This window comes from Pleurodeles waltl, chromosome 1_1, assembly GCF_031143425.1.
Source record: "Pleurodeles waltl isolate 20211129_DDA chromosome 1_1, aPleWal1.hap1.20221129, whole genome shotgun sequence".
In the NCBI taxonomy this organism is placed as follows: domain Eukaryota; kingdom Metazoa; phylum Chordata; class Amphibia; order Caudata; family Salamandridae; genus Pleurodeles; species Pleurodeles waltl.
The window spans coordinates 44042233-44067918 of NC_090436.1; the positions used below are offsets into that span (position 1 = coordinate 44042233).

Consider the following 25686-nt stretch of genomic DNA (forward strand, 5'->3'; position numbering starts at 1 on the left):
TGGTCTGTGAGACTGGTGAAGCAATTGACTAGATTGACTTGCTGCGTGCCTGGGGGCCAGACGGGGTGGTAGGGAGCTAGAGGGTGGCTGCCCAGTACACTGCGATGTGCCAAGAAGATGGATGCCAGAGAGCTTTGCCTATCATGCACCCCAACTTACCGTATTGGACCTCTTAGTTTAGTTTTGGCATGCACTCTTTTAATATAGTTATTGGTTTTCAGTTGTCTGAGCACCACAGGGGGACCGGACTGGAGGGATGGGATAGGGAGTGGGGCTTCAATGGTTAATTTGTGGCTGGAGATATACCTGTACATTAGTCATGTCAACACAGTCACCATCACAAGTATGCACTTCTAGGAAGAAAGGGAAAGGCAATGTCCTGGTCAGAGAGAGAACAGGGCATGCTTGCTACACAGATGTTCCTTGGCTGCACCCCTAGAAATGTATAAATCACAATGTAGCCTGGTGACTTGAAATGTGTGGGGCATCCATTTCCATCTGAAGTGGCGCCATGCTTATGTGGTGTTTTTGTAGGAGAAGCACATGACAACAGTAGAGTTGTGCAAATTAAGGGCATGCTGGAGAGGCCAGGTCTATGGGCCAATGATGTCAGCATATGCGAGAGGGGTGCTGGTGTAGATAGCACCTTGGACCCATTTCTGGCAGTTGAGTGACATTGAGCGGAGTGTCATAGAGTAGAATGCCATAGAGTGGAGTGGCATATAGTTGAATAGTGTAGAGGGAAATTGCTTAGAGTGGAATGGCATGTTGTGTGTATTAGAGTGAAGTGGGGTGCAGCACAGTGGAGTGGGATGTCATAGGGTGGGGTGGCGTGTCATAGAGTTGAGTAGTGTAGAGTGTCATAGCGTGGAATGAGTGGAGTGGCTTGTCATACAATAGAGTGGCATTTCATAGAGTGAACTGGTGTGCTGTAGACTAAAGTGGCATGTCACAGAGTGTTCCACAGTGGAGTACAGTTACATACATTGGAGAGGAGTATTGTAGAGAGGTATACAGTGTAGTGGTCTATCAAACAGTAGAGTAGAGTGGTGTTGCCTACAGTAGCTGAGAGCAGAGTGACATATATTGAAGTGACATAGAGTGAAGTAGGATGTCATTGAGTAGAGTGGCCTGTGATTGAATAGAATGGCATGTTATTGGGTAGAGTGGCATATTGTAGAGTGGAGTGGCATAGAGTGTTATAGAGTGGAGACGTTGAGTACAGTGCATGTCATACAGTAAAGTGGAGTGGTATGTCAGAGTGGCATGTGGTACAGTGTGGTAGAGTAGAGGGTCATACAGTGCAGTGAGGTAGTGAACGTAGAGTGAAGTAGGATGTCATTGAGTAGAGTGGCCTGTGATTGAATAGAATGGCATGTGATTGAGTGGAGTGGCATATTGTACAGTGGACTGGCATAGAGTTTTATAGAGTGGAGTCGTTGAGTACAGTGCATGTCATACAGTAAAGTTAAGTGGTATGTCATAGAGTGGCGTGTGGTACAGTGTCGTAGAGTAGAGGGTCATACAGTGCGGTGGAGCAGAATGTAATGGGAAGTCATAGAGTGGAGTGGCATGACATAGAGTGGAGAGGTGTATGGTAGGGTGGAATGGCATGTCACTGAGTGGAATGTTGTATAGTGTCCTAGAATGGAATGATGTGTCATCAAGTGGAGTAGCATGTGGTAGTCTAGAGTTTCATATCATATAGTGGATTGGCATGTCATAGAGTGGTGTGGCATGGAATGTCATAGAGTGGAGTGCACTGTTACACAGTGTAGTGATGTGTCATAGAGTGGAGATGTGTTTTGCATTGTTTAAACAGACATAGCAGGTAAATGGCTGAAAGGATTTAGATGAAATTAGGCAGAAATATAGATACAAGTGTGGAAAGGGTCCTTTTTGGTAGTAGATCTCAATTGCTTCAGTAGTTTTAACGTTATACGGCCTTGTTCACAAAAAGAAATGTACAATTTTGTTTAAGTTTACAATTGTTTGCTATGTAGAAAGGTATGCATAACATGTCGATGACAGAACACTATTTGATTGGGTAATGATTGAATATAGTACCCTACTGTTTTATAAGTGTATAGGAGGTGATGAATCAGTTTATATAAGTGTGTACAGGTAGATAAAAGATGTTTTATTACTTTAGGTATTTAAAAAAAAATCAGAAATACAGTGTTATTTACAGAAGTTAATAAAATAATAAATGAGACAAAAATGTAAAAACACTGTAGTTCACTGTACTTCTCCCTTAAACCCAGAATACAGACTAAGGACCTGATTCAGGGCCTCATTACAAGTCAGACTCACGGTGATGGACAGACTGCTGCACTCCAGGTGATCCGACTGCCACATTACAACCCTGGTCGGCGGACCAGCTAGAAGACTGCTGTCACCATCAGGAATGTGGTTCCCGATGGGTAGATGGCGGTCTTAGTAGGTTTCAGCCATGGCAGCACTGAACTCAGTGCAGTTGTGATGATTACAGCTCAGCTTTCCACCAGCCTTTCCATGGCAGTGACCCCGCTATGGAAAGGCTGTCAGAAAGTCAGTGTCAGGGGCTACAGGGGTGCCTCGGCACTGCCCATGCCCACGGCCCATGCCCCCCTACCCAACACCCACGGAATGTGCACTTCAAGCATTCTGAGGATGCTGTAATGCTGAGGTATTGGCCTTGGCTCCCTTGAGCCAGGTGGGAACATTGTAATACATGTGGGGGCACCGTCCGTATGATGGTAACATCCTTCCCGCTGCATTGGTGGTCCCGTGGTGGAACCGTCAGTGTCATAATCAGGTCCTTAGAGTTTAGCAGATGGGTTACTTTGTCACAAACATCACAGATAACCTGTCCACCGTATTACAATTCCAATAGGATATAATGGAATCATAATACGACGGGCAGGATATCCATCATGCTTGTGACAGAGTAACCCCCTCTGCCAAACTCTTAATCAGGCCCTAAGTGTTGGTTAAACAATATATCACCATTATAAAATGTATAGGGCAAAAAATTGTTTAGACCACACTTTGTCTGTGTTATGGGTTTAAGGGGAAATATAGTGCAATACAGTGTACTTAAAAAAATAAAAAATAAAAATATGCAAACATAAATGTATAAACAATTAAAAACACTGTACTACACTATATTTCTCCTTTAAATATAATTTAGAAGAGTGTTTTTGAATTGTTTTACATATTTCGTTTTTGTTAAGTATTGCAGTACTTTCTACGTAGTAAAGGGGTACTCTGTAAATATTTTAAAAATATATAAAGTAATCAAACTACTTTTCCCTGCCTTTACAGGCTTAGCTAAAGTGATCTATGCCTTTTACTTTTGTAAAAGTGGTTATACTTATAGTTATACTTATCTGAAGAAACTATAACTCATGCCATTAAGTAACTTAAGGCCATTAGGTATAGTTTCTTAACATCTTAACACTAGTACAAATATAAATACAATTTCTATGGTTTTGTGTGGGCAAAATGACAACCTAACTATGGCATTCCTGTAATCTTTGTTTTTTTCAGTGTGAATCTATGTCAGACAATGACCTACCCTTATCAGCTTTGCAAAATATCCATAAAGATCTATGGGACCATTTGGTATCCCTATGAACCTGGTTAAAAATTATATTTTAATAACAACAATGGTTCTCTCAGGAGATTTTTGTGCACTTAAATTTCTAAAGCATAAACATAAAATGTGTTTCGCATCTTGTAGATGATTTGTGAGAGTTTTTACTTCCTGTCAAAGGTAGAAAAAATCTAAGGTAGAAAACCAGTCAATATAGACAATAGGTGTTCCTAAAGAAGGCACAGTGAAAGTGACTGGTGTAAAGGTGAAATCAATGTTCTCTGGAGGAAAGGTTACATACAATATTCACAAACACACTGTTGACCAAACAATATCCAGTGTTCAACACTGGGACTCAATAATTGTAGTACAAGTGAATGCAATAGTATTTTGCATTCAATAAAATGATTCATCAACATTTCCACCTATCAAATAATTTGTGGGGTCTTCATCAGGACATAGAGGGGGCAATTCAGGAGGTTGCTTTCTGTATCTCTGTTCTGATGAAGACCTGCAATGTTGAAAACATTACATTATTTGGTCAGCAATAAATTGTTTAAATGGGAGAAACTGAAAGTGAAGATTCATGCTTCACAAAATATTAATTTGTAATTGGCTTAATAGAAATTGGAAAAAAAACATTAAGACTTAGGGGTCGATTACGATCTCAGCGGAATCACTGCAGAGACTATCAATAAGGTGGGGTGAGGCTGCTGTCAAGGCGGCAACCTCACCATTTGAAGTATTATTATGTTTCCTCCGAGCTGACCAACGGAAACGTTAGATTACAATGTCTCTGCCGTCAGTCTCGTAGAAAAGCAGCATTGGCCTTGGCTCCTTTATGGAGCCAGTGCACATCAGCACTCTCGGAATGCGCACTGTCTACAAAGCTGGAAAGGGGGCCCCCTGGGGCCCCCAGCACTGGCTATCCACCAGCCTTTCCATGGTGGTGCAACCCTATGGAAATTGAAGTTGTGATCAACATGGCTGACCACAACTTTGCCCCCTGCCAACAGGTGGGGATCCATGATCCTGGTGGTGGTTCCAGTCTCCTTGTAGTTGGACCTGCAGGACCATAATCTGGCGCCATATTTAAACTACGATGCACCATGGTGGTAGCTAGGGAAGTAGCATCATAATTTTGTACACTAGTTCAGAGCTTTGCAGGACTAACTGTTGACAATAATCCTGCAAAGCACCCAGAGGCCCATTGAAACCAATGGGAGCTTCAAATGTAATGCCTAGTTTGAACAGGCATTAAACTTCTTGGAAAAAAAATGATGCAAAGAAATATTTTAGATTTATTTGCACCATTTCTTCAGCCACCCTAGTGCCCGAACGCCCCCCTTGCATACATTTTTAGCCTTCAAACGCCACATTAGTGAGAAAAAAAAATGACACTAATGTGGTATTGGAATTGCACTAGACCCTCCTAAATCTGGGCCTTACTGTCCTTCACTCTGTTTATAGCGCTGTTTACTCACAAAGACTGCACTTTTTTTTGGTAAAAATAGTGCAATAACAGATGTTTCATTTCTAAAGAACAATTTTACTATATTTCACAGAATGCAACAGAAAAAGGGCAGTTGTGGACAAATGTGGAAAGCAGTTGGGTGAAAATGAGAAGGTTGAAAAAAGCATAGGAGCTACAGGTAAGGAGGGCAATGGAGCTGGGGGAGGTGGGTGAAAAGAACCAGGGAGAGACAGACAAAAAGCAGCAGGGTGATGTGGATGAAAGGAGGAGTGGGAAGGCCGAGGAAAGAATGTGGTGGAGACAGGCATAATGTTCCTGGGAGTGATGAGTGGAAAGGAGCAATGAGGGAAAAGGAACTGGGGAAGACCAAAGGAGCTGGGGAATAAGAAATGGCTTATAGGAACCAAGGGGGTGGTGGCTAGAGTTGCAAGTGAGCATTTGTGGTACATTTGAGTGAGGAGTAGAAGGAAGGGTAGGAAACTGAAGAGTGGTAGTCACAGTATACCACACATTTCATAGACAGGAACCTAGTACATGGCCCAAAATCACCAAATAGAAGTCTGAGAGAGCTCTGCAACACTTACCTTCGTTGGTGGAGATGCGTTGCGACTCGGCAGCAGAGGTACTTTTCCCATTTGCACTTGCTGGTGTCCCACCCACGGGTATCACACTGCGATAAACCCAAGGGAGGAAAACTTCTGCTGAAGCTTTGCCTGAAACAAGGACACATGGGTCATTGCATGTATCCACTGACATACATTTAGTTCAGCAGCATGCTCAGTCATTGCCTTTACTCTTAGTCAGCTGTTATTCTGTGACAAACACTTTACACAGGGGGACAGGAGGAGTGGGGGCTACTGAGATAGTCAATATTAATGGAGTGGGGGTCCCACGCACTTAATGATGGATATCCTACAGATAGCACTTTTGCCTCTCACAAAGTTGTCTGCTTCCTAGGAGTGACAGAATTGTTTTTTGCTTCCAAAAGTGTGACTCATTATCTGTGGGGTGAGCAGATTGTGTGCTGTAATCCCTGCTGACCTAGGACAGAGGACTGATACAGAGCTTTGGAGCTGTGACCTGCCTCCTGAAAGGCCCTAAGGGGTAATGTTTACACCAAGTCAGATCTTTAGGACCCTGCCTGAGCACTGTAGCTCACTCCACCTTTAGGAAAGACCTCTGCCATGTCCCTGCTGTGCCACTGTGGTGAATGGAGGTGGAGATAGATAAGCTGTCTCTGCAGTCATCCCAATGGAAGCAGCACAGCCAATTCAAAATGCTCACACACATACATAAAGCCCTACACCACACAGGACCAGAATACCTAAACAGCCGCATACTCTTTCACCAACCCACTAGACACCTATGCTCTGCCTCACTCTCATTTGCACACTTTCATCGCATATGCAAAATCAAAACTGGAGGTTGCTCGTTCTCTTACATCACACTCAAGATATGGAACAACCTCCCTCTATACATCAGAGCCACCCTTTCCCTTCTTGAGTTTCACAAGGAGCTGGCTCCTCTCATAAGCAACTTGCGGACCACAAAACTAGACACATGCCCCAGCGCCAGGATACCATCTCTGGTGGTTAATGCGCTTTACAAATCGATATAATATAACAATCTCCATTGAACCTCTACTCTGGGAAGATAGCCCAGTTCTTGACTTACAAGGCAGCCCTTATGTTCGAGATTTCATAGACATACCACAACATCAACTAGATAAGTCCCTGAGCCTAAAAGTTTGATATGACACACTTGAAAGAGGTTATTTTATATAGTTATGGAATGTAGGCAGGCCCCCCTACTCTACTGACATTTGCCCAATGTCCCAGCCACCCACTAAAAAAATATCAGCCATCTGATGTAACCACCTGGGCTTTAGGATACACCACAAAGCACTAAGGGCACTGAAGGTAGATATGTTGAGCTACACTGTGATTACTATGAGTAAATATTTATTTACAGTAGGGATATTGAGGAAGCAAAAAGATTTAACATTTTAAAGGCCTGTGAGTCTCTTTCATGCTTGAAACTGTACCCTTCATAAAGGCATATCATTAAGTATTAGATTATGATGAGTGCAATAGTCTTTAGAGACCAGTATAATGAAGTGTCATCTTTTTTCATTTTTCTTTTGTATATGGCAGCCATCCACATTCTCTTTATAATTTTCCATGCTTTTCAGTGCACTTACCTCTATAGAGAGCCTTGAATAACACTAACTGCACTAGCACTTTTACGTGCATTTTATTGACCTTGCGGCTGCTATAATTTCATTTTAAAACTTTTTACCTCAACTAGTATAATCTGAGCAATGTTACTTGCCCACCATTGTTTTAGCTGTTAATGTACTATTTATCCAAAACAACCTTTGACAATATAACATAAAAGTGTAAGATTGATGTACTATTACAAATATTACAGCTTGCAAATGAAAAACTGTGGAGCATATTTACATGCCCCTTGTGCCACATTAGCGCCACCCTAGAATAATTTTTATGAAAGTAAGGCGGTGCTAAGGTGACCTTTCCTCGGCACAAGATTTACAAAGTAGAGCAATGTATGCATTGCGCCACTTTGCAACCCCTTGTGTCACATTATGCCTGCGCTAGGCATAATGTATAGAAGGAGGGCGTTCCCACGCAGGGAGGCCCCTGAAAAAATGGTCAGTGAAATTTACTAGATTTTACTGCACCATTTTTTCCATCATTTTTAATGCCTGCTCAAAGCAGATGTTAAAATGACACACCCATGAAAATCAATGGGCCTCCCTGTGCTTTGCTGCACTAGCCAAAATGTTTGACACTAGTGCAGCAAAGCACCACCACAGCGTCAAAAATTCTGATGCTGTTGTGGTAACGACCGCCATGGTGCTCCATATTGTAAATATGGGACCCATGTGCCACTTTCTCATAAATATGCCCCTAAGCATTTTACAAAATAAATGTGAACTAAAGAACATTATAAAAGCCAGATAACAATAAATAAAAGCGCTACTTTACCCTATCACCCACTTTAACTTAAGCTGTCGGAAAGAAACAATATACATGTGCAAAATGTTGTAGGCTTCTCCAAACAAGCCAGTTGCTTCTCCAAACAAGTCAATGGCAGGAAAGAGTTTAGCCAAATGCATGTGGTATGTTGTACTGTGTGTGTGGTGTGTAGCGCTAGCAATACATTTTGGTAGGCAGCTAAAGTTGCCTTTAGTAAGACCCACAAATAACAACACCAAAAAAGAATGAGAATTAAAATATTGTTGGCGTTGTGCAGTTAAAATAAACTTGGCTGAGAGAAGGCTTGTTAAATGAGACACTGCCATCCAATTCATCACTATCAAAAAAGGCAGCAGTAAAAGCTACCTCACACCTCCAATTACCCCATTGTTATGCCATTAATTGTGTTTGACCACTGACTTTGTGTTTCACCACTGCGCATATTAATGGTTCAAAGTTCACCAGTAGCGCATTACATGTTGTATTCAGGTTATCTGCCTATTGGCTTTAACGTGGCATTAGACATTACATTTTGTATTTAGGTTAGCTGCCTATTGGCTTTATCGTGGCATTAGACATTGCAGTTGAGACATTGCAGATGAGCTGTGTTTTTCTACATGGTAGACCAAGCTGTGTTTTTTGTAGTTTGTTCTCACCCAACCCTAGCGTGATAAGAGAGAGTATATATTTTCTTTTTTCCTCTCTACCCAGCCTTGGGAAGCAACGGGCTTTAGGAGATCTGGTCAACCTCCAATGGCTTGTTTTTTTTCCAACTCTGCTCTACGGTGCCAGCATGTTTCGACTATTGGAGGAAAGGACCTGTTAACAGGCTTTTTCATTATAAGAGGTGTCCCTGGGCGGCAGCGACGGGGAATTTTCCAATACTTCAGTCAGGAGCGGACATCAGCTGCCTGACCTCCCGTATGGTTGGAAGATCTCTTTCTCGCAGTTGAACAGGAGTCATCAACTTGCAGGCATAAGAAAGATGAAGAGCAATGATAGGCCCTACGGTGATGAATTTTTACTTTTATTCTTTGCTTTGAAGTTATGCTATGATATAATCCCATATATTTGCTGTGTACATTGCAATTGAGAATCACTTTGATATATTTTCCTAACAAAGTTGCTGTGACTACTTTTACTTGTGTGCCTCCAACCTACTAATCCCTTCTCTCAGGAACCTCATGGTGAAGTAATAATAAATGTCTTCTTTAAACTAAGAAGTGCATTCCAGAGAAGTTTTGTCAGCTCGGTCATAAGATAAGTAAAAGCAAAACACCCATGGAGCCAAAATACATACTTGGATGATGTGTCCTTTGTGCACTGACAGCCCAGTCACATTTGTGAGGACTTAGGTGAACAGATGTTAGAAGCTTAGTATGACTGTTAGAGCAGTGACTGGTTTGGCACTGCCTTGTCAGTCACCCTGCTCATTTGATGATGGCCCTGTCTTATAAAGCTGTTCGTTGCTTAATTTGAGCCATTGGTCGCCGGTAGGGGCCATTGGCTCTCCTGTTTGGGTACCAGCACCTACGTTTCCTGCTCACCTACGTTTCCTGCTCATAGATTTCCAGAGCGCAAGAGAGGTAAAGCCACACACGGAGGGAAAATATAGGGAGAATCAGATGGAAAACCTATCACGAATGGAGCAAGGAGGAACCCGCAAAACTGAGCTTAAGGGAAAAGCTGTATCTTGTAGTGGATTAAAGAGGCCTGAAGTGGACTGAATATTACACAGCCTTAGTATTCGGCATGCTGACATTTAATTGCATTGGCTGCTGGCTTCTGAGTACAGCTTTCAGCACCAGCACTCATTCCTTTGCAAACTAAACACTGGACTATCCTTCCAATGAAGAGCTCTGATGAGACCTGCTTCCAGGCCCAGCTCTGCTCACATGGAACTCTGAGAGCTTGGTTGGTAAATGCACACACACTGCACGGATGCCTGGACAATCTTAGAAAGAGGAAAAGGAAGGGATAAGATGGAATAGAAAGCGATCTTGTGCTTCAGCTTGTATTTTTTTCTGTAGTTATCTCATGAGAGGCAGTCTCAGCCGCCAAAGGGGAGGGCAGGAACAAGCAAAAACAACCCCCAAGGCAAACACCGACCCAGGAGAGAAGTGTTTCAGGGATTGTTGGAACATCCTGTAGCCAGTCTGGCCTTATAAGAGTGATACAAAAGAGGAAAAAGGAGGGACAAGAAGGAATGAAAAAGACATATGAACCTATATAGATTCTGCAAAAACCTCAGTGTAAGCTCCAACCTGATATATACATCTAGGGAGGCATGTCCATTTGTTATGAGATCAATAAAATAAGTACCTTTTAAATGAGTCATAGAAGCAGGTAGTATTTATCTTTAACCTTTGCCCGTAAGGAATTTGTAAAAGAAGGCATGCTGAAAGATAAGTGGGTGGTCAGTCAGTGGTATAGAAAGAGTGCCATGATCTCTGGTTCAAGAAAAATAGTGGCCCTTTAGACTGCTGTTGAGGTTTTAAAGTACAAGAATTATCGGGACTCATTGCACCCCCATGACTCTGGGCCCCAGTACCACTGCACCCTCTGCACAACTGGTAGCTACGTCCCTGGTATCAGTAACTGGGTTGTTTTGCACCACTGGGTTCTAAGTGACACCGTAAATTGTGATACTGATGCTAAGTCTTGCCTCTGGTGTCTCTTGGGACCTGGAAGTAAAAAAAAAAATCCTGTTGATTACAGTGTGCCAGTGAATTTTGCATATGGTTTCACACATGTTGAAGAGTTTGGAATTCCTCTTAATTAAAGTAGTGAAGGTACAGCAGTGAAAAAGGTAACTGTGATATCAGAATGGAAAATTCTACTTTTGGCCTGCCTGCTTTTCTGAGTCTTTGTACCTAAGGAGTGTGGTGGAATGGTGGGTGATGCCACCTACCCTATCCCATCCCTTCCCTCTCTGGTTCTAGAGAGATAGGCAAGAGACAGAACTCAGCTCTGCTGTCCAGCTAGTGTGGCCAGATTTTATTAAAAAGGCACATTTAGCAAACATAGAAGAAAGACTACACTTTACCATCTGCCAAGGAACACAAAGTGACTTAAATGCCACTGCTCTTAAACATAGAAACACAGTTGAGGCAGTAAGGGAAATAGGGCTAGGTGTATCAACCAATTTTCAAGTCCCAAATTGCCCACCTCTATGAATCGGGCCGTTTGCGACTGGAAAAATGCGTTTTGGTGTGTGTTAGTCCCAAAGTGTTATATGGTATTTGGAAGGGGCGTGCTTAGGGCATCCCTTCTATTTACTGAATCAGAATGGGATGTATCAATGTTTTGCCACGAATTACGGTTGCAAAACATTCACACATTACCACCAACTCAAAACTCATGGTAATCCATTTGGAAATGGGAAAGGGTCCCCGTTCCTTCCCCTTTGAGAATGTTTAAAAAAACATTTTAAGAACAGGCAGTGGGACCACTGTCTACTCTTAAAAAACAAACATGAAACTTTATTTTCTCTTCTTAAATGCATCATGTTTTCCATAAATGAAAACAAGCTACTTTTTACAAAACATTTTGCTTTATTAAAAATCAATCACAGACATTGTGGCCTGCTGACTCTTGTAATGGCTGTGATTACTCATAGGTCACAAACTACAAGCTACCTCTATTTCTGACTCACTTGGAATAGTGAAACTCACAAGAGTTGCATACATTAGGAATATCAATTTCGTAAGGTCAGTACATGTGAATTTAAATTAGAAACTTTGAATCCCTACCTCGTGGATGTTAATTACATTTTCTTCTGATAAGACCTGGTAACTCATCCTGACATTGAGCACACAAAAACCTGCCTCTCTTGGGGGCTTATTTACTAGCCCCTTGCGCCTCTGTTGCACCATTTTTTACCCCATATATAAAGTGATGTATCAGCGGCGCAAGGGGCTTGTAAATAAGCCCCTTGGTTTTTAGTCGTTCCTCCTTAAAAAACAAGACTTGAGCTAAATGTGTCAATATCTGCCTGGACAGCTGGTAAAAAAGGCCCTGTCACAAGAAAATTCAGGATGCCTAATCACCATATGTCCAGCAGATCACTTGCTCTCTGCTTCTTGGCATAGAGAGCAGATATCTCAGATTTCTAGGCTGGAGTGGGTCAAAAAGTTCAAATGGAGTTCTGACAGTGACTATTGATGGCGGAGAAATGGTAGGACACCAGATACTTTCAAATGTTTAAAGAAGAGGGAAATAAGACCAGAGGGACATTGTGGAGTATTGAATTCATGAATACTTTAAAAAAAAAAAATGTAAAGGAGCAGGGAGCCTGGTGAGAGCTGGTTGTGGGTTCTTTTGTATTTTAATCCATTGTAGCACATCTTCCATTGCAAAGATAGCTCCTTGGGACCCCTTCCCCTTTGTGAATGTTGCCAAAAAGGTTTTTTCAGAGAAGGCAGTGGTCCTACTCTGAAACAACAAAACCAAATGGTTTCGTTATTTTTTTTGTTTTGCAACTCGTTTTCCTTTAAGGAAAACGGGCTGCAAAATAAAAATAAAAAACTGCTTTAATTAAAAAGCAGTCACAGACATGGAGGTCTGCTGACTTCAGCAGGCCACCATCCCTGTGAGTGCAGGGACTCGCTATGGGGTTGCAAAATGCGACCCACCTCATTAATATTAATGAGGTGAGTCTTTGCGACCCCATAGCAAATCGCACTGTTCTGCATCCGAAATTGCGATTCGGAAATTGCGAGTCGCACCGACTCGCAATTTCCGAATCGCAAATTCGGAACTTGCTACATGTGGTCCTTAGTGTCAACTACACTGTTGCTTCCCGCACTGGTTTGGCTTTACATCGCAGACACTTTGTAAAATGTATGGAGAAAAGGTACTTTTTGACTTTCATCATTGTTGCAAGAAACATTTCTGACAACATTTAATATGATTTGACGGCATTACAATTAATTCCAGTACACATCACAGTACACGATAGGATTCAAAGTGGAAGATCATGCAATGGCTTAAATGAGTAGAAACATGAAATTACAAGAAAAGACTCAAGGATATGTCCTTATACCTTGTTTAGACATGGTGATGGTTCAGTCACAGCTCCCAGTCTTCTGCTGTAGCTAGGGTGGCAGGGTGCAGGCAGAGGCAGGTGGGTGCAGGCAGGTTCAGGCAAATAGATGCAACAGAGCTGCTTGGCAGGAGCCACTACTGATAAGCTCATTGCAGCCTGTATTTATACTAGCGTTCATGCACAAAAAGTCAATATTCTGTTGAAGGAAAACAAACCTAACAAACATCTTTGTTGGCTCAAAGCTTCATCCCAACAGCCTATGTGAAGAGCCTCTTTTCTGCCACGTTGAAGTTGAAGCTGGCTCATATTCTCACCCTCTGGGGATTTCTGAGCACCTTTCATGTGGACATTTAATATATCACAAAGAATAGAAAGGATGACATTTTTTTTTCATCAAATTTGTAATCTATCAATACACAAAGTATTCATGCACTCATGGATGCATTCTTTTATCATGGCTAACTTTATCTTGTAACGAGATTAGTCTCACATTGTTAATGTCATCGGATTCTTAATGCCTATTCAGGTGCACACTAATGTATCTGATCAGGACCCAACAACCTGTAAATGGATTCTGGATAAGGGGATTATCATCGCTTCACCTTCTGTAACTATTCACAATAATTAGAAAGCTCCCATATCACTGTGGTCGATAAGGAATACTCAATTGTTGATGGTGTAAGACTTGGGGACATGGGCTTCTTTCACCTGGCTGTGATCAGGAACAGTTTTAGATAGGGTGCCAAAATGAAAACAATATGCTATGCCAACAAGGCTTACCAAGTCATGAAAAGGCCCTCATTACGACTACTTTTGAAAAAGACAGACGAAGCCGCTGCAGCCAACATACCGCCAGTGCTGGTGGTATGCTGCTGATCCTAGTAGGAGTTTTTTCTGCTGGGTCAGCGGGTAAAAACAGCGTTTCCACCCGCTGACCCATCGGAAACCTCACCATTGTAATCGAGCCGGCTGCAATGTTGTGGTGCGTTGGGTGTGACAGCACCCTTCGCGCATTTCACTGCTCTTAATTCGGGTAGTGAAATGAGCAACAGGGCTGTCCATAGGGGCCCCTGCAATGCCCATGGGGCCCCCAACACCCCTTTCCTTCAGCCTTTGCATGGCAGTGAGCCCGCCATGCAAAGGCTGGCGGAAACGGGACTCATAATCCCCAGGGCAGTGCTGCCTAAAGCACTGCCCTGGTGGATTGCGACTGCTGAAACCACCAGACTGTCGACAAGCGGCAACCTGGTGGTGCCGGCGGTCGGAGCATAGCCCATCTGTTACGGTCATAATAGGGCGGTCAGACCACCCTATCAGCAGCGGTCCAACCGCCATCGCAAGTGTGGTGGTCTTGAGACAGGCACACTCGTAATGAGGGCCAAAGTATCTTATTTAAAGCTTGGAGAGTTTTCAAAAGTCTGCATCACGTGTTCTGATGGCCTTGAGATGGCTGGATCATTACCTCGTTGTGGTCCTGGCTCCACCCATTTACTTCCTCATTGTGCATAGGAATGGATGATGTATTAGCATAAAACTTATTTAGTAAATGTAGGAAAGTCCTCCTTTTAGCCCTGGTCACCCCCAAACGTTTTGGACAGATACTGGTGGTTACTGATTCTTGGCTGTGCCCTGGGTACTGCTTACCAGACCCAGGGCCAGTGCTCTGTGTAAAGTGGATATGCAAATTAAGCTAATTATAATTTCCAATATCAACCTACCTATAAATCCTCAGTATATGGTAGGGCATGTAGGTTTAGGGACCCCAGCATAGGTAGTGCATCATAGGTTCACTGCTGAGGTGTCCAGTGTCATTTTAAAGGCAGCCCTCCCCTGCTGGCTGTTTTTAAACTAAAGGTATGTGCAAATTCGACTTTGGAATTAAAATGTTTGTTTGCATATTTTCTATATATAAGTCAGCCCTAAGGTGTGCCCTCTGTGCCCCTAGGGTTGGGTGCCATGTAACTATAAGCAGGGACTTTATAGAAATTGTTTTATAAGCCCTGGAGAGGTAAAATAGCCAAATGTGTTTTTCCCTCACTGTAGTGAATGGTCTCCATAAGCTAAAATGTGGAGACTTCATTTTAATTAACAAAGTCCCCTTAAGTGTCAGATACCTCTAGTTTGGTATAAAATTAACTGTTATAATAAATGCCACAAATTAAATTTTTGGGATATAGTATAACTAGTTCTGGTAAAGATTTTAAACTATACCTCAAAAGTTGCCAACTTCAGCTCTGTAGTGCCCTTCTCTGATTGAACACAGAAGATGTGCCTGGGAGAGGAGATCTACCTCAACAGATGGGGAAGCAGGAAGGGGGAGGGCTGCCCAACTCATCTTCAAAGGCAGGGGAGAAAATTCGTAGCAAGGCAGAACTTCCCTCACATACTTCAACCCCAGACAATTAGGTGCCCTCTTGAGTAGATTAGGAGAGGGCAGGAAAGGGGTGTTTTTAGGATTTTTATCCACACAGTGGGTGGGCTCAGCCAGATCTAACCTTCAAAAATTATTTTCAGCCATGTTGGATTTGTGAAGAAAGTTGCTCCCTGGGATTGATTTTTGACATACTTCCCAGCAAGTGGTCATCACAGGGGGAAGAACCCTGCTTCTTATTGGACACCCAGGACCCCCCTGTTTTTTCACCCAGGAGCAAGGATAAATATGGCAGAGCTGTACCCAGACGTCAGATCCCTACAAGGAATAACATCAGAAGAAGGACTGCCTTGCTGGACCCCTGACCTGCACCCGGACATTGCACTCTGAAGGACTGCACCAGCTGCACACTTGGGCTTCACCACAAGAAGGACTTTGTCTGGCTTCAGCTGGTTCAAGGAGGGACTCCCTGGTTGCTACAGATGAAAAATTGCTAACCAGAGTCCCCTGTCTCAGATCATGAAGAAACTGACCAGCTGAACACTGTCCAGTGGCCATTTTGGAGTTTGAGGCAGGTGCATGCTGGGAGTTGTAGTCTGCATCCTCAAGGAGCAACTCAGAGCTTCTGGAACCTTGGGGTGAGCTGTGGACTCCTAAAGGACCTTAAAATACCTTCTGCAAGAAGATCCAGAAGTTTGGACAAGATTGGAGATCTTTTTGGAAAAAGCTCCATAGAGCGACCGACCCCTCGTGGTGATTTTAGCCGGCTTGCCTCGACTGCGACCCAGCCTGACTTGCAGGTTCGTGCTGTTGAAGAAAATCTCTGAAAAAGTGACTAAGGTGGTCATTACAACATTGGCGGTAAAAGCCGCTTACCGCCGTGCAGAAGACCACCAATACACCGCTGCGGCCGCGGAATTCTGCCACAGCTATTATGACACACATCTCGGAATCCGCCGAAATCCAGACACTCACACAAGTCCGCCACACCAAAGGTCAGTGTTAAACTGGCGAAAACAAAACCTCCACCTCCACGCCAACAGAAACACGCCCATGCTATTACGACCCACGAATCCACGCAGCGGTCTTTCAACCGCGGTATTCCATTGGCGGTACACACCACCGCGCTCAAAATACACACACATCTCCAAAACACCTCCACATTGGACAATTCCAAATACACACACCTGATACACATACAAACACCACACCCACACACCCAACACAATATAAAACACACACCCACATCACCCACAAACACCTACGACCAACAATTAGTCACGAAGGCCAGAGAGACAGCACAGAATAGACAATCCCACCACACAGAGCCACACAACATCTACGCACAAAACACCACACACCACTACACATCACCACACACATCAACACTGACACCGCCCCACACATCACACACACCACCCCATGTCACGCCAAAGACACCCCCGCTTTTCCGAGGAGGAGCTCCGGGTCATGGTGGAGGAAATCCTACGGGTAGAGCCACAGCTATTTGGCTCACAGGTGCAGCACACATCCATAGCCAGGAAGATGGAGCTATGGCGCAGAATAGTGGACAGGGTCAACGCTGTGGGACAGCATCCAAGAAATCAGGAGGACATCAGGAAGAGGTGGAACGACCTACGGGGGAAGGTGCGTTCAGCGGTCTCCAGGAACAACATCGCGGTTCAGCGGACTGGCGGGGGACCCCCACCTCCTCCCCCACAACTAACAACATGGGAGGAGCAAGTCTTGACCATCATGCATCCAGAGGGCCTCAGAGGAGTCGGTGGAGGAATGGACACTGGTAAGTCAAATCTTAACTATCATATCCCCCACCCTACCTGCATGCTATCACACACCCCCACCCTCACCCACCCTCACCCCCTCCCTATCACCCAAACTCCTAACTAATGTACTAAGAACACAAACCACACATCCCAACACCAAGCCCTGCATGACACAACTAAGCATGGACACCCATCACTAAAGCATGCTCACTGCACATACCCATAACAACCCCTAACCATCATCACACAAGCCCCCACACAGGAATGCTTGCACTGGGGTACACGCACACCCACCCATTGCACACCATCACACACACACATGCAATAATCATGCTCTTATGCCCCTGCAGGATCACGAAGGACCGTCACCACACCGGAGGGTCCAGACAACTCCACTCCACCCACAGATGAGGCCCACAGTGACGATAGCAGCTCTGCCCTACTGGATCCTGATGACCATCCCGGACCATCGTGGGCCTCGGGACAGTCGGTTCCCCTTGCACAGGCACAGCCCAACACTGACCTTCCACCCTCTGGTAACACCAGCACAACACCCACCCAGCGGGCCCAAACCTCCGTACCCAGGATAGGTCAATCAGCTGTGTGTCCACCACTACAGGGAACCCAGGATAACCCACCACCCCAACAACAACAGGGACCTGGGGGCAGTGGTAGTGGGCACACGGTCCAGGGGACGGAGGCCCAGGAACACAGGGGAACTGGGAGGGCTGCTGTGTGACAGGGGGCAGACAGGCCAAGGGAACCCACTCTCCACGAGGCCCTCTCCTCCATCATGGGAGCATACCACCACTCCCAGGAGATGATGGCGACGGTCTTGGTCAAGTTTCAGGAGACCCAGCGCCTGTAGGACGACCAGTATTTGGGGTTCAGGGAGGAGCTCAGGACCATCAGCTCCGCCTTGGGCACCATCGTAGGGGTGCTGAAGGACATACAGCAGACCTTGAGGGACACCGTGGCACTCCAAGGGGCCCCTGACACTAGCATGAACGATGAACTGCCCACCACCTCCACCGGCGCTAGTGGACAGGACGCCCCGTCACAGGACCACCACACCAGCACCCCACCCCCTGCAGACGGACAACCATCACGCAAGCGGTCCCTGAGATCCAGGAACAGGACAGAGCAAGATGGCAAGACCCCCGCCAGGAAATGAGACCACCCTGATTGTCCTCCCACTGTCCCACTTTGTTACCCTGTCCATACTTAAACTGCCCCAGCTCCACTTCCTATGCCCATATGGGCAGTGTACCTGTGAGACTAATAGACTGGACTCTGCCATGGACATTCCTCCACCATCACCCCTCACCATTTTACAACCCCCCTCCATTTTTGAGCACTTAAATAAACACACTTGAACCACAAAACAATGTTGAGTCAGTCTATGATTTGGTAAAATGTATTATCAATGACAGTGTCAAAATGTGTTTCTAGTTGTAAAGGCAACATACCTATGTCACACATCACAAGTCCTTGAAGGATGCATGCAGATGACACACGTTGGTAAGCACACCTGTGAAACCGTAATGGAAAGGTACAACTCAGTTACCAAATAATCCTATGAAATTACACACAGGCTAGAGGAAGACGTGTGACAGTGAATGTAATGTTAAAAATGAAAATGTTCTCACCTGTGTGTCACTGGAAATATTGCTGTATGACTGACTCCCTGTTGTCGTTGTCTTCTTCCTCAGCTTCCTCCTCATCACTGTCCACAGGCTCCACAGCTGCCATAACACCGTCATCTGGACCATCCTCCTGCAGAAAAGGCACCTGGCGTCGCAATGCAAGATTGTGAAGCATAGAGCAGGCGATAATGATCTGGCACACCTTCTTCGGTGAGTAGAATAGGGAACCACCTGTCATATGGAGGCACCTGAACCTGGCCTTCAGGAGGCCGAAGGTGCGTTCGATCACCCTCCTAGTCCGCCCATGGGCCTCATTGTACTGTTCCTCTGCCCTGGTCTTGAGATTCCTCTCTGGGGTCAATAGCCAGGACAGGTTGGGGTAACCAGAGTCTTCTAATAGCCACACACGGTTCCTCTGGAGTTGACCCATCATATCAGGGATGCTGCTATTCCGCAGGATGTAGGCGTCATGCGCTGAGCCAGGAAACATAGCATTTACCTGAGCAATATACTGGTCTGCCAAACATACCATCTGTACATTCATGGAATGATAACTCTTCTGGTTCCTGTACACCTGTTCACTCCTGTGGGGGGGACCAGAGCTACATGGGTGCCATCAATAGCACCTATGATGTTGGGGATATGTCCAAGGGCATAGAAGTCACCTTTCACTGTAGCCAAATCTTCCACCTCAGGGAAAATGATGTATCTCCTTACGTGTTTCAGCAGGGCAGACAACACTCTGGACAGCACGTTGGAAAACATAGGCTGGGACATCCCTGATGCCATGGCCACTGTTGTCTGAAAAGAGACACTTGCAAGGAAATGGAGCACTGACAGCATCTGCACGTCAGGGGGGATTCCAGTGGGATGGTGGATTGGTGACATCAGGTCTGGCTCCAACTGGGTACATAGTTCCTGGATAGTGGCACGGTCAAACCTGTAGGTGACGATTAAATGTCGCTCCTCCATTGTCAACAGGTCCACCAGCGATCGGTACACCGGAGGATTCCGCCATCTTCTCAATTGACCTAAATGACGGTGCCTAGGAAGGACAACAGCGACCACAGAGTCAACTTTTTTCCAGGTACGTACCCACAGTTACACAGAACACGACACCAAACACAAAACCCTTCCTGTATGTGTGATGAGTGTAGGCCTAGCTATGTGAGACGCAGAAGTAAATGAAGCCATGTGGGCCCCTGAAATGGCGGCTGTCTGACCTCTAAACTGGGACAATGGGATTGTGGGGTAACTGCGTTGTCGTTGCACACCGTTGCGTAGGCGGTCGTAGACCGCGGCGCAATGCTGCATTGGTTAACATTGGACCCTATGGGTCCCAGGAGCCAATGAACAAGTGCGCCGCAGGTGATTATACGCACCGCCGCGAACGTCACCGCTGCGGACGTCACCGCCATTTTCTATCTGTTCAATCACTAGATACCTGATCTTCGACAGGAGAGGACCTACACTGCAAGTGCTGCTGTGACCTCGGTCTGGAAGCGACGATGGCTGCTGCGTCTGGGGAAAGGGCCCCTGCCTTCACTGCTCAGGAGTTGGAGAAACTAGTAGACAGGGTCCTCCCCCAGTACACGCTACTCTACGGTCCTCCAGACCAACAGGTTAGTATACAGGTAGCACGTTGTATGGGCTAGGCCTGGGTGGAGAGGGCTGGTTGTAAGAGGGAAGGGGGCAGAGTTCAGGGAACATTAATGCATGTGAATGAATGTGCCACATGGCTAGGGTAGGGAGGGGGGACACTCACATCTACGGTGCAGTTGGTAATGACTTCTCTTCTTCCCTTGTGCATGTCATGTAGGTCAGCACCCACCAGAAGAAGGACATTTGGCGTGCCATCGCCAAGGACGTCCGGACCCTGGGGGTCCACCAGAGACGGGGCACCCATTGCCGGAAAAGATGGGAGGACATTCGCCGCTGGAGCAAGTAGACGGTAGAGGCTCAGCTGGGGATGGCCTCCCAATGTGGGAGGGGTGCCCATCGCACCATGACCCCCCTGATGTTCCGGATCCTGGCAGTGGCCTACCCGGAGTTGGATGGGTGCTTGAGGGCATCACAGCAGACACAAGGAGGTGAGTACAACCTCATTCTGGGTACTTGGCGCCCAGTGGAGGGGCTGGCTGAGGGAGGAGGGCTGTGGGTGTACCTAGGCCAGGCAGAAATACGTAGGCTAGGCCCCTCCGTAATGCAGGCAATGTGGCACTCTACCCCACCGCAGTAGAGTGCCAAGTACAGGTATACATGCCCCTGTGGCATCCATGTGTGCAGATGTCCACCACAGCCATGTAGGCCAGATCCCAGAAATTGCATCTGTAGAGGCCAGGAGCACGGCGTAGTGCAGGGGGCTGCTGTGTCTGTATTGTCCGCCAACGGTAGCAGTATGCCATTCACTCAACCTGTCTTTCTTCTGTCTCCCCCCCCCTTTTTGTGCTCTCCCTGTACTTTTGTGCATCAGCATCATCAGGCGGAGGTACAGTGTCACAGGAGCATGAGGGAGCTGCATCCCACATGGCCATGGAGGGCCACACCACGGACTCAGAATGCACCAGTGGGACAGAGGGCGAGGGGAGCTTCAAGTCGGCCACCGGATCACCAACCAGCGACACGGACTCGTCTGCCGATGGGAGCTCCCTTGTGGTGGCGGCACCATCTGTGCGCCCCACTTCTACAGGTACAGCCACCACCTCCCCTACTAGCACCGCCCTCCCAGCAGCCCCTCAGCGTTCGCCCTGTGCCCGCTCACCCAGGAGGGTGGGCATCACCTTCGCCCCAGGCACCTCAGGCCCTGCCCCAGTCACCCCTGCTGCCCTCAGTGAGGAGGCCATTGACCTCCTCAGGTCACTCACTGGTGGGCAGTCTACCATTGTGAATGCCATCCAGGGTGTAGAAAGGGAGTTGCAACACGGTAATGCATTCCTGGAGGGCATTCATTCTGGTCAGGCTGTCCTTCAGCGAAACCTGCAATCTCTTGCCTCAGCACTGATGGCAGCCATTGTCCCTGTGTCCAGCCTCCCCCCTCCAACCTCCTTCACCCAGACCCAATCCCCTGTACCCCAGCCCATCCCAAGCACACCATCAGACCAGCATGCACACACCTCAACACACAAAAGTAGCTCAGGCAAACATAGACACCACACATCCCACAGGCACTCACACAAGCATCACACACATACAGACACAGCAACATCCACTGCCTCCACTGTGTCCCCCTCCTCATCGTCTCCCTCCTCCCTCCCAGTGTCGTCTACACTCTCACCTGCATGCACTACATCTACAGGCACCAGGACTCGCACCAGAAAACCCAGCACCACACCCCGCTCACCTGCCATCACCACCTCCTATCCCATTTACAAGTCCCCTGTGTCCTCTCCCAGTGTGTCTGTGACGCCCCCTCCCAAAGTACACAAACGCGGGCACCCACACACCCAACATCCATCCACCTCACGACAGCCTCCAGTACCTGCACCCAAAACACCTAAAGTGACACCTCCTACAACCACCTCCTCTTCCTCTACTCCCAGACCCCCTCCAGCTACCCATCCCAGTGTTTGTCAGAAACTGTCCCTCTGCAGAGTTGACCTTTTTGCCCCCACCCCTCCAATTCATCAGTCCCGTCGTAGCGCCTCAGCCAAAAAGCCTCCAGTACCAGTGGTGCGTGTTCAAGGTGTCTGGAGTGCACCGCCCACCAGGGCAGGCAGTGTAACACGGAGCCAAGGCACTGCCAGTCCACCCCCTGGAAAGGCTCTGAAGTTGGAAAGTGGCCGACGGGACCGTGTGAAGACTCCTGGAGGCAAAACAACTCACAGAGGTCCCAGGGGGATTGCAGAGTCAGCTGTGACTCCTCCAAAGGTGGGGAAGGGCCAGAAGAAGTCTGCACAGCCTGGTGTGAGCATCACGGCGGAGAAGGGCGGCATCCTTCCCGGCGGCCGGGACGCCACTGCCAGCACCGTCGTCACTGTTCAGGAGACCACCGCCGGAGTCAGTGCCCAGGAGGGTCCAAGTATCGTCACTGGTCAGGAGACCACCACCACCGCTGGAGTCAGTGCCCAGGAGGGCCCAAGTATCGCCACTGGTCAGGAGACCACCGCCAGAGTCATTGCCCAGGAGGGCCCCGGCAGCCACAGCCCAGCTGGGCAATGAGGGACCGTCATGCCACACACCAATGCCCAGTCCAGAGAACGTCATGCCACACACCAATGCCCAGTCCAGAGAACATCATGTCACACACCAATGCCCAATCCAGAGAACGTAATGCCACACACCAATGCCCAGTCCAGAGAACGTCATGCCACACACCAATGCCCACTCCAGAGGCCTCCATGGCAAAGCACTGCTGAACAGTCCAGAGACCGCCATGGCAAAGCACCGCTGAACAGTCCAGAGACCGCCATGACAAAGCACCGCTGAACAGTCCCGAGACCGCCATGGCAAAGCACCGCAGAACAGTCCAGAGACCGCCATGGCAAAGCACCGCTGAACAGTCTAGAACCGCCATGGCAAAGCACCGCTGAACAGTCAAGAGACTGCCATGGCAAAGCACCCCTGAACAGGGCAAGCACCACTGAACAGGGCATGCACCGCTGAAGAAGGAAAAGACCGCCACATCAAGCATCGTTATCCCATGTGCAGCTGGGACAGTGACGGGACAGGAACTGTCACGGGGAGATTAATCCAGTCTGGGCACCAGTCCCCCTCCAGAACCAGTGGAGAGAACCATCCACTCTGTCTGTCCTTCACAGGATAAAGAACTCTGGGCACCAGTCCCCCTCCAGAACCAGTGGAGGCTGTTATCTACTTGAGAGACTGTGGCTTTGCACTCCCCAGGTTGGGCCAGTGGGCAAACCACCCACTGTAGAGACTTGAGAGATTGTGGCTTTGCACTCCCCAGGATGGTCCAGTGGGCAACCCACCCACTGTAGAGACTTGAGAGACTGTGGCTTTGCACTCCCCAGGATGGTCGAGTGGGCAAACCACCCACTGTAGAGACTTGAGAGACTGTGGCTTTGCACTCCCCAGGATACATCAATGGGCATGGAGCCCCGTTGTGGATCTGGCTGAGGTGCCCCCCCTTCCCCCTGAGGTGCCTGTTGTATTTATCTCTGATGCCCCGGCAGTGTTCTCTCCGTTTGTGGACAGGTATTTTGTGTGGGCCTCGCCCATGCATTTTTGGACTAGTGGTGCACGGACATTGATATGTGCATATCTGCACTACTTTTCGTAATGTATATACTTTTGAATGATTTTATAATATATCTGTATATATTTGAGACATGTATATTGATACATTACAATGTTTGAACTGATTTCGTTTTGTCTTTGCATTCTTCCGGGGGGGTTGTGGGTTGTTACTGTGATGTTTCTAAATGCATTGGTGTGTGTGTTGTAATATGTGAGGGTGGGGGTGTTGCGTGTGTGTCCCCCTGACTTTTGCCCCCCCTCCTATGTCTTAGGTGCAGTACTCACCGTTGTCTTCGCCGGCGCCGGCGTTGGTCTTCGTAGATGAGTAGGAATACAAGGGCCGGTAGGATTTGTAATTCCGGCTCCATGGTGTCCTCCATCCTCGTGGGATGTGTTCAGGTGAGCGTTTTCACATTGCAGAAACTGTTTCCGCCGTGTTTTTATCCATGGTGAATCCGCCCCGGAAAAGGTGGCGGATTGGCAGGTTGTGACACTATGGGCGGTACACTGTCTTCCGCCTGTCTGTTGGCGGTGACCGCTGCGCAGCTTGTCTATACTGCCGTGGCAGGCGGTGTGTTAAAGTGGCTGTCTTTGTTGGCGGTTTCCGCCAGGGTCATGATTCCCTTTTTTTCTCCGCCGGCCTGTTTGCGGTATATCCGCACCTTTAACACCGTCCGCCAGGGTTGTAATGATCCACAAAGTCCGGATGTAGAAAGTTGACTGGGACCTCCCGGGAAGCATATCTGAAGAGGGCTCCAAGGATGTTGCATCAAGATTCAGGTGTGGCTCGGTCAAAGGATTTCATCTAAAAAAATCAGAACACAGAAATCTTCACCAAGGTCTCCTGTGGTCCCGAGGAAGGGCTCCAGGGAGGTCGGATTGGGCTGGCTACTTTGTCCTGCTGAAGAAAATCTTCAAGAAAATGACTAAGTCCAAAGGAAAACTTTTGACGAGGCCTCCCACTTGATGTAGCTGAGCAGGGCTCCATCGCCGTCACCCTTAAACTTTGACCTTGCCCCGGTTGAGATGAGACCATATGACCCGATTAGCGCTATTCATTTCTATGCGCTAAAAAACTTGAATTCTTTAAACATTCAAATCTCGGGTACCCCTTATCCGATTTGATTCGTTTTGGTGTGAAATTAAAGAAACAAATATTTCCTATTTTTTAAAATTGGTTTTGGATTTTTAAACTGTTTCCTGTATTTCTTTAATTACTGTTTTGTGATAATTAAATGCTTAACACACTTTGGCCCCTATTACGACCCTGGTGGTCCAAAGACCGCCAGGACCACAGTGCCAGTCTCACTGCTGACGGGCTGGCGGTGAAGACCACCAAATTAGGAGTGTAGCGGTTTGGCCTCTGCCAAACCACCAAATCCTCACTGGTACTGCCAGGGGCATGGGACAGCCGGGCCGGAGATCAGCATCTCTGACCCGGGGGTCAACTGAAGACCACCGGCGGTATCACAAGTCTCCTTCCTGCCACAGTTTCCACGGCGGTAGCACCTCCATGAAAACCCTGACGGAAAGGCTACTGGTGACAGGAAATGTCTTTCCTCTCACTGGCAGACGACTCCCCAACCCCTCCT

At 47.0% G+C, this 25686-nt stretch overlaps 1 protein-coding gene across 1 annotated transcript in view; it reads right to left on the reverse strand.

The window, feature by feature from the left end:
* The window catches only part of LOC138260229 (uncharacterized), a 178667-nt gene extending 165447 nt beyond the window's left edge, over nucleotides 1-13220 (reverse strand). The window contains exons 1-2 of the mRNA XM_069208541.1: nucleotides 13095-13220; nucleotides 5636-5764 (exon numbers count right to left, since the gene is read on the reverse strand). Coding sequence (XP_069064642.1) covers nucleotides 5636-5764; nucleotides 13095-13107 — 142 coding nt within the window. The 5' untranslated portion in view covers nucleotides 13108-13220. The remainder of the gene's footprint in view (nucleotides 1-5635; nucleotides 5765-13094) is intronic.
* Nucleotides 13221-25686: the final 12466 nt, after the last annotated feature.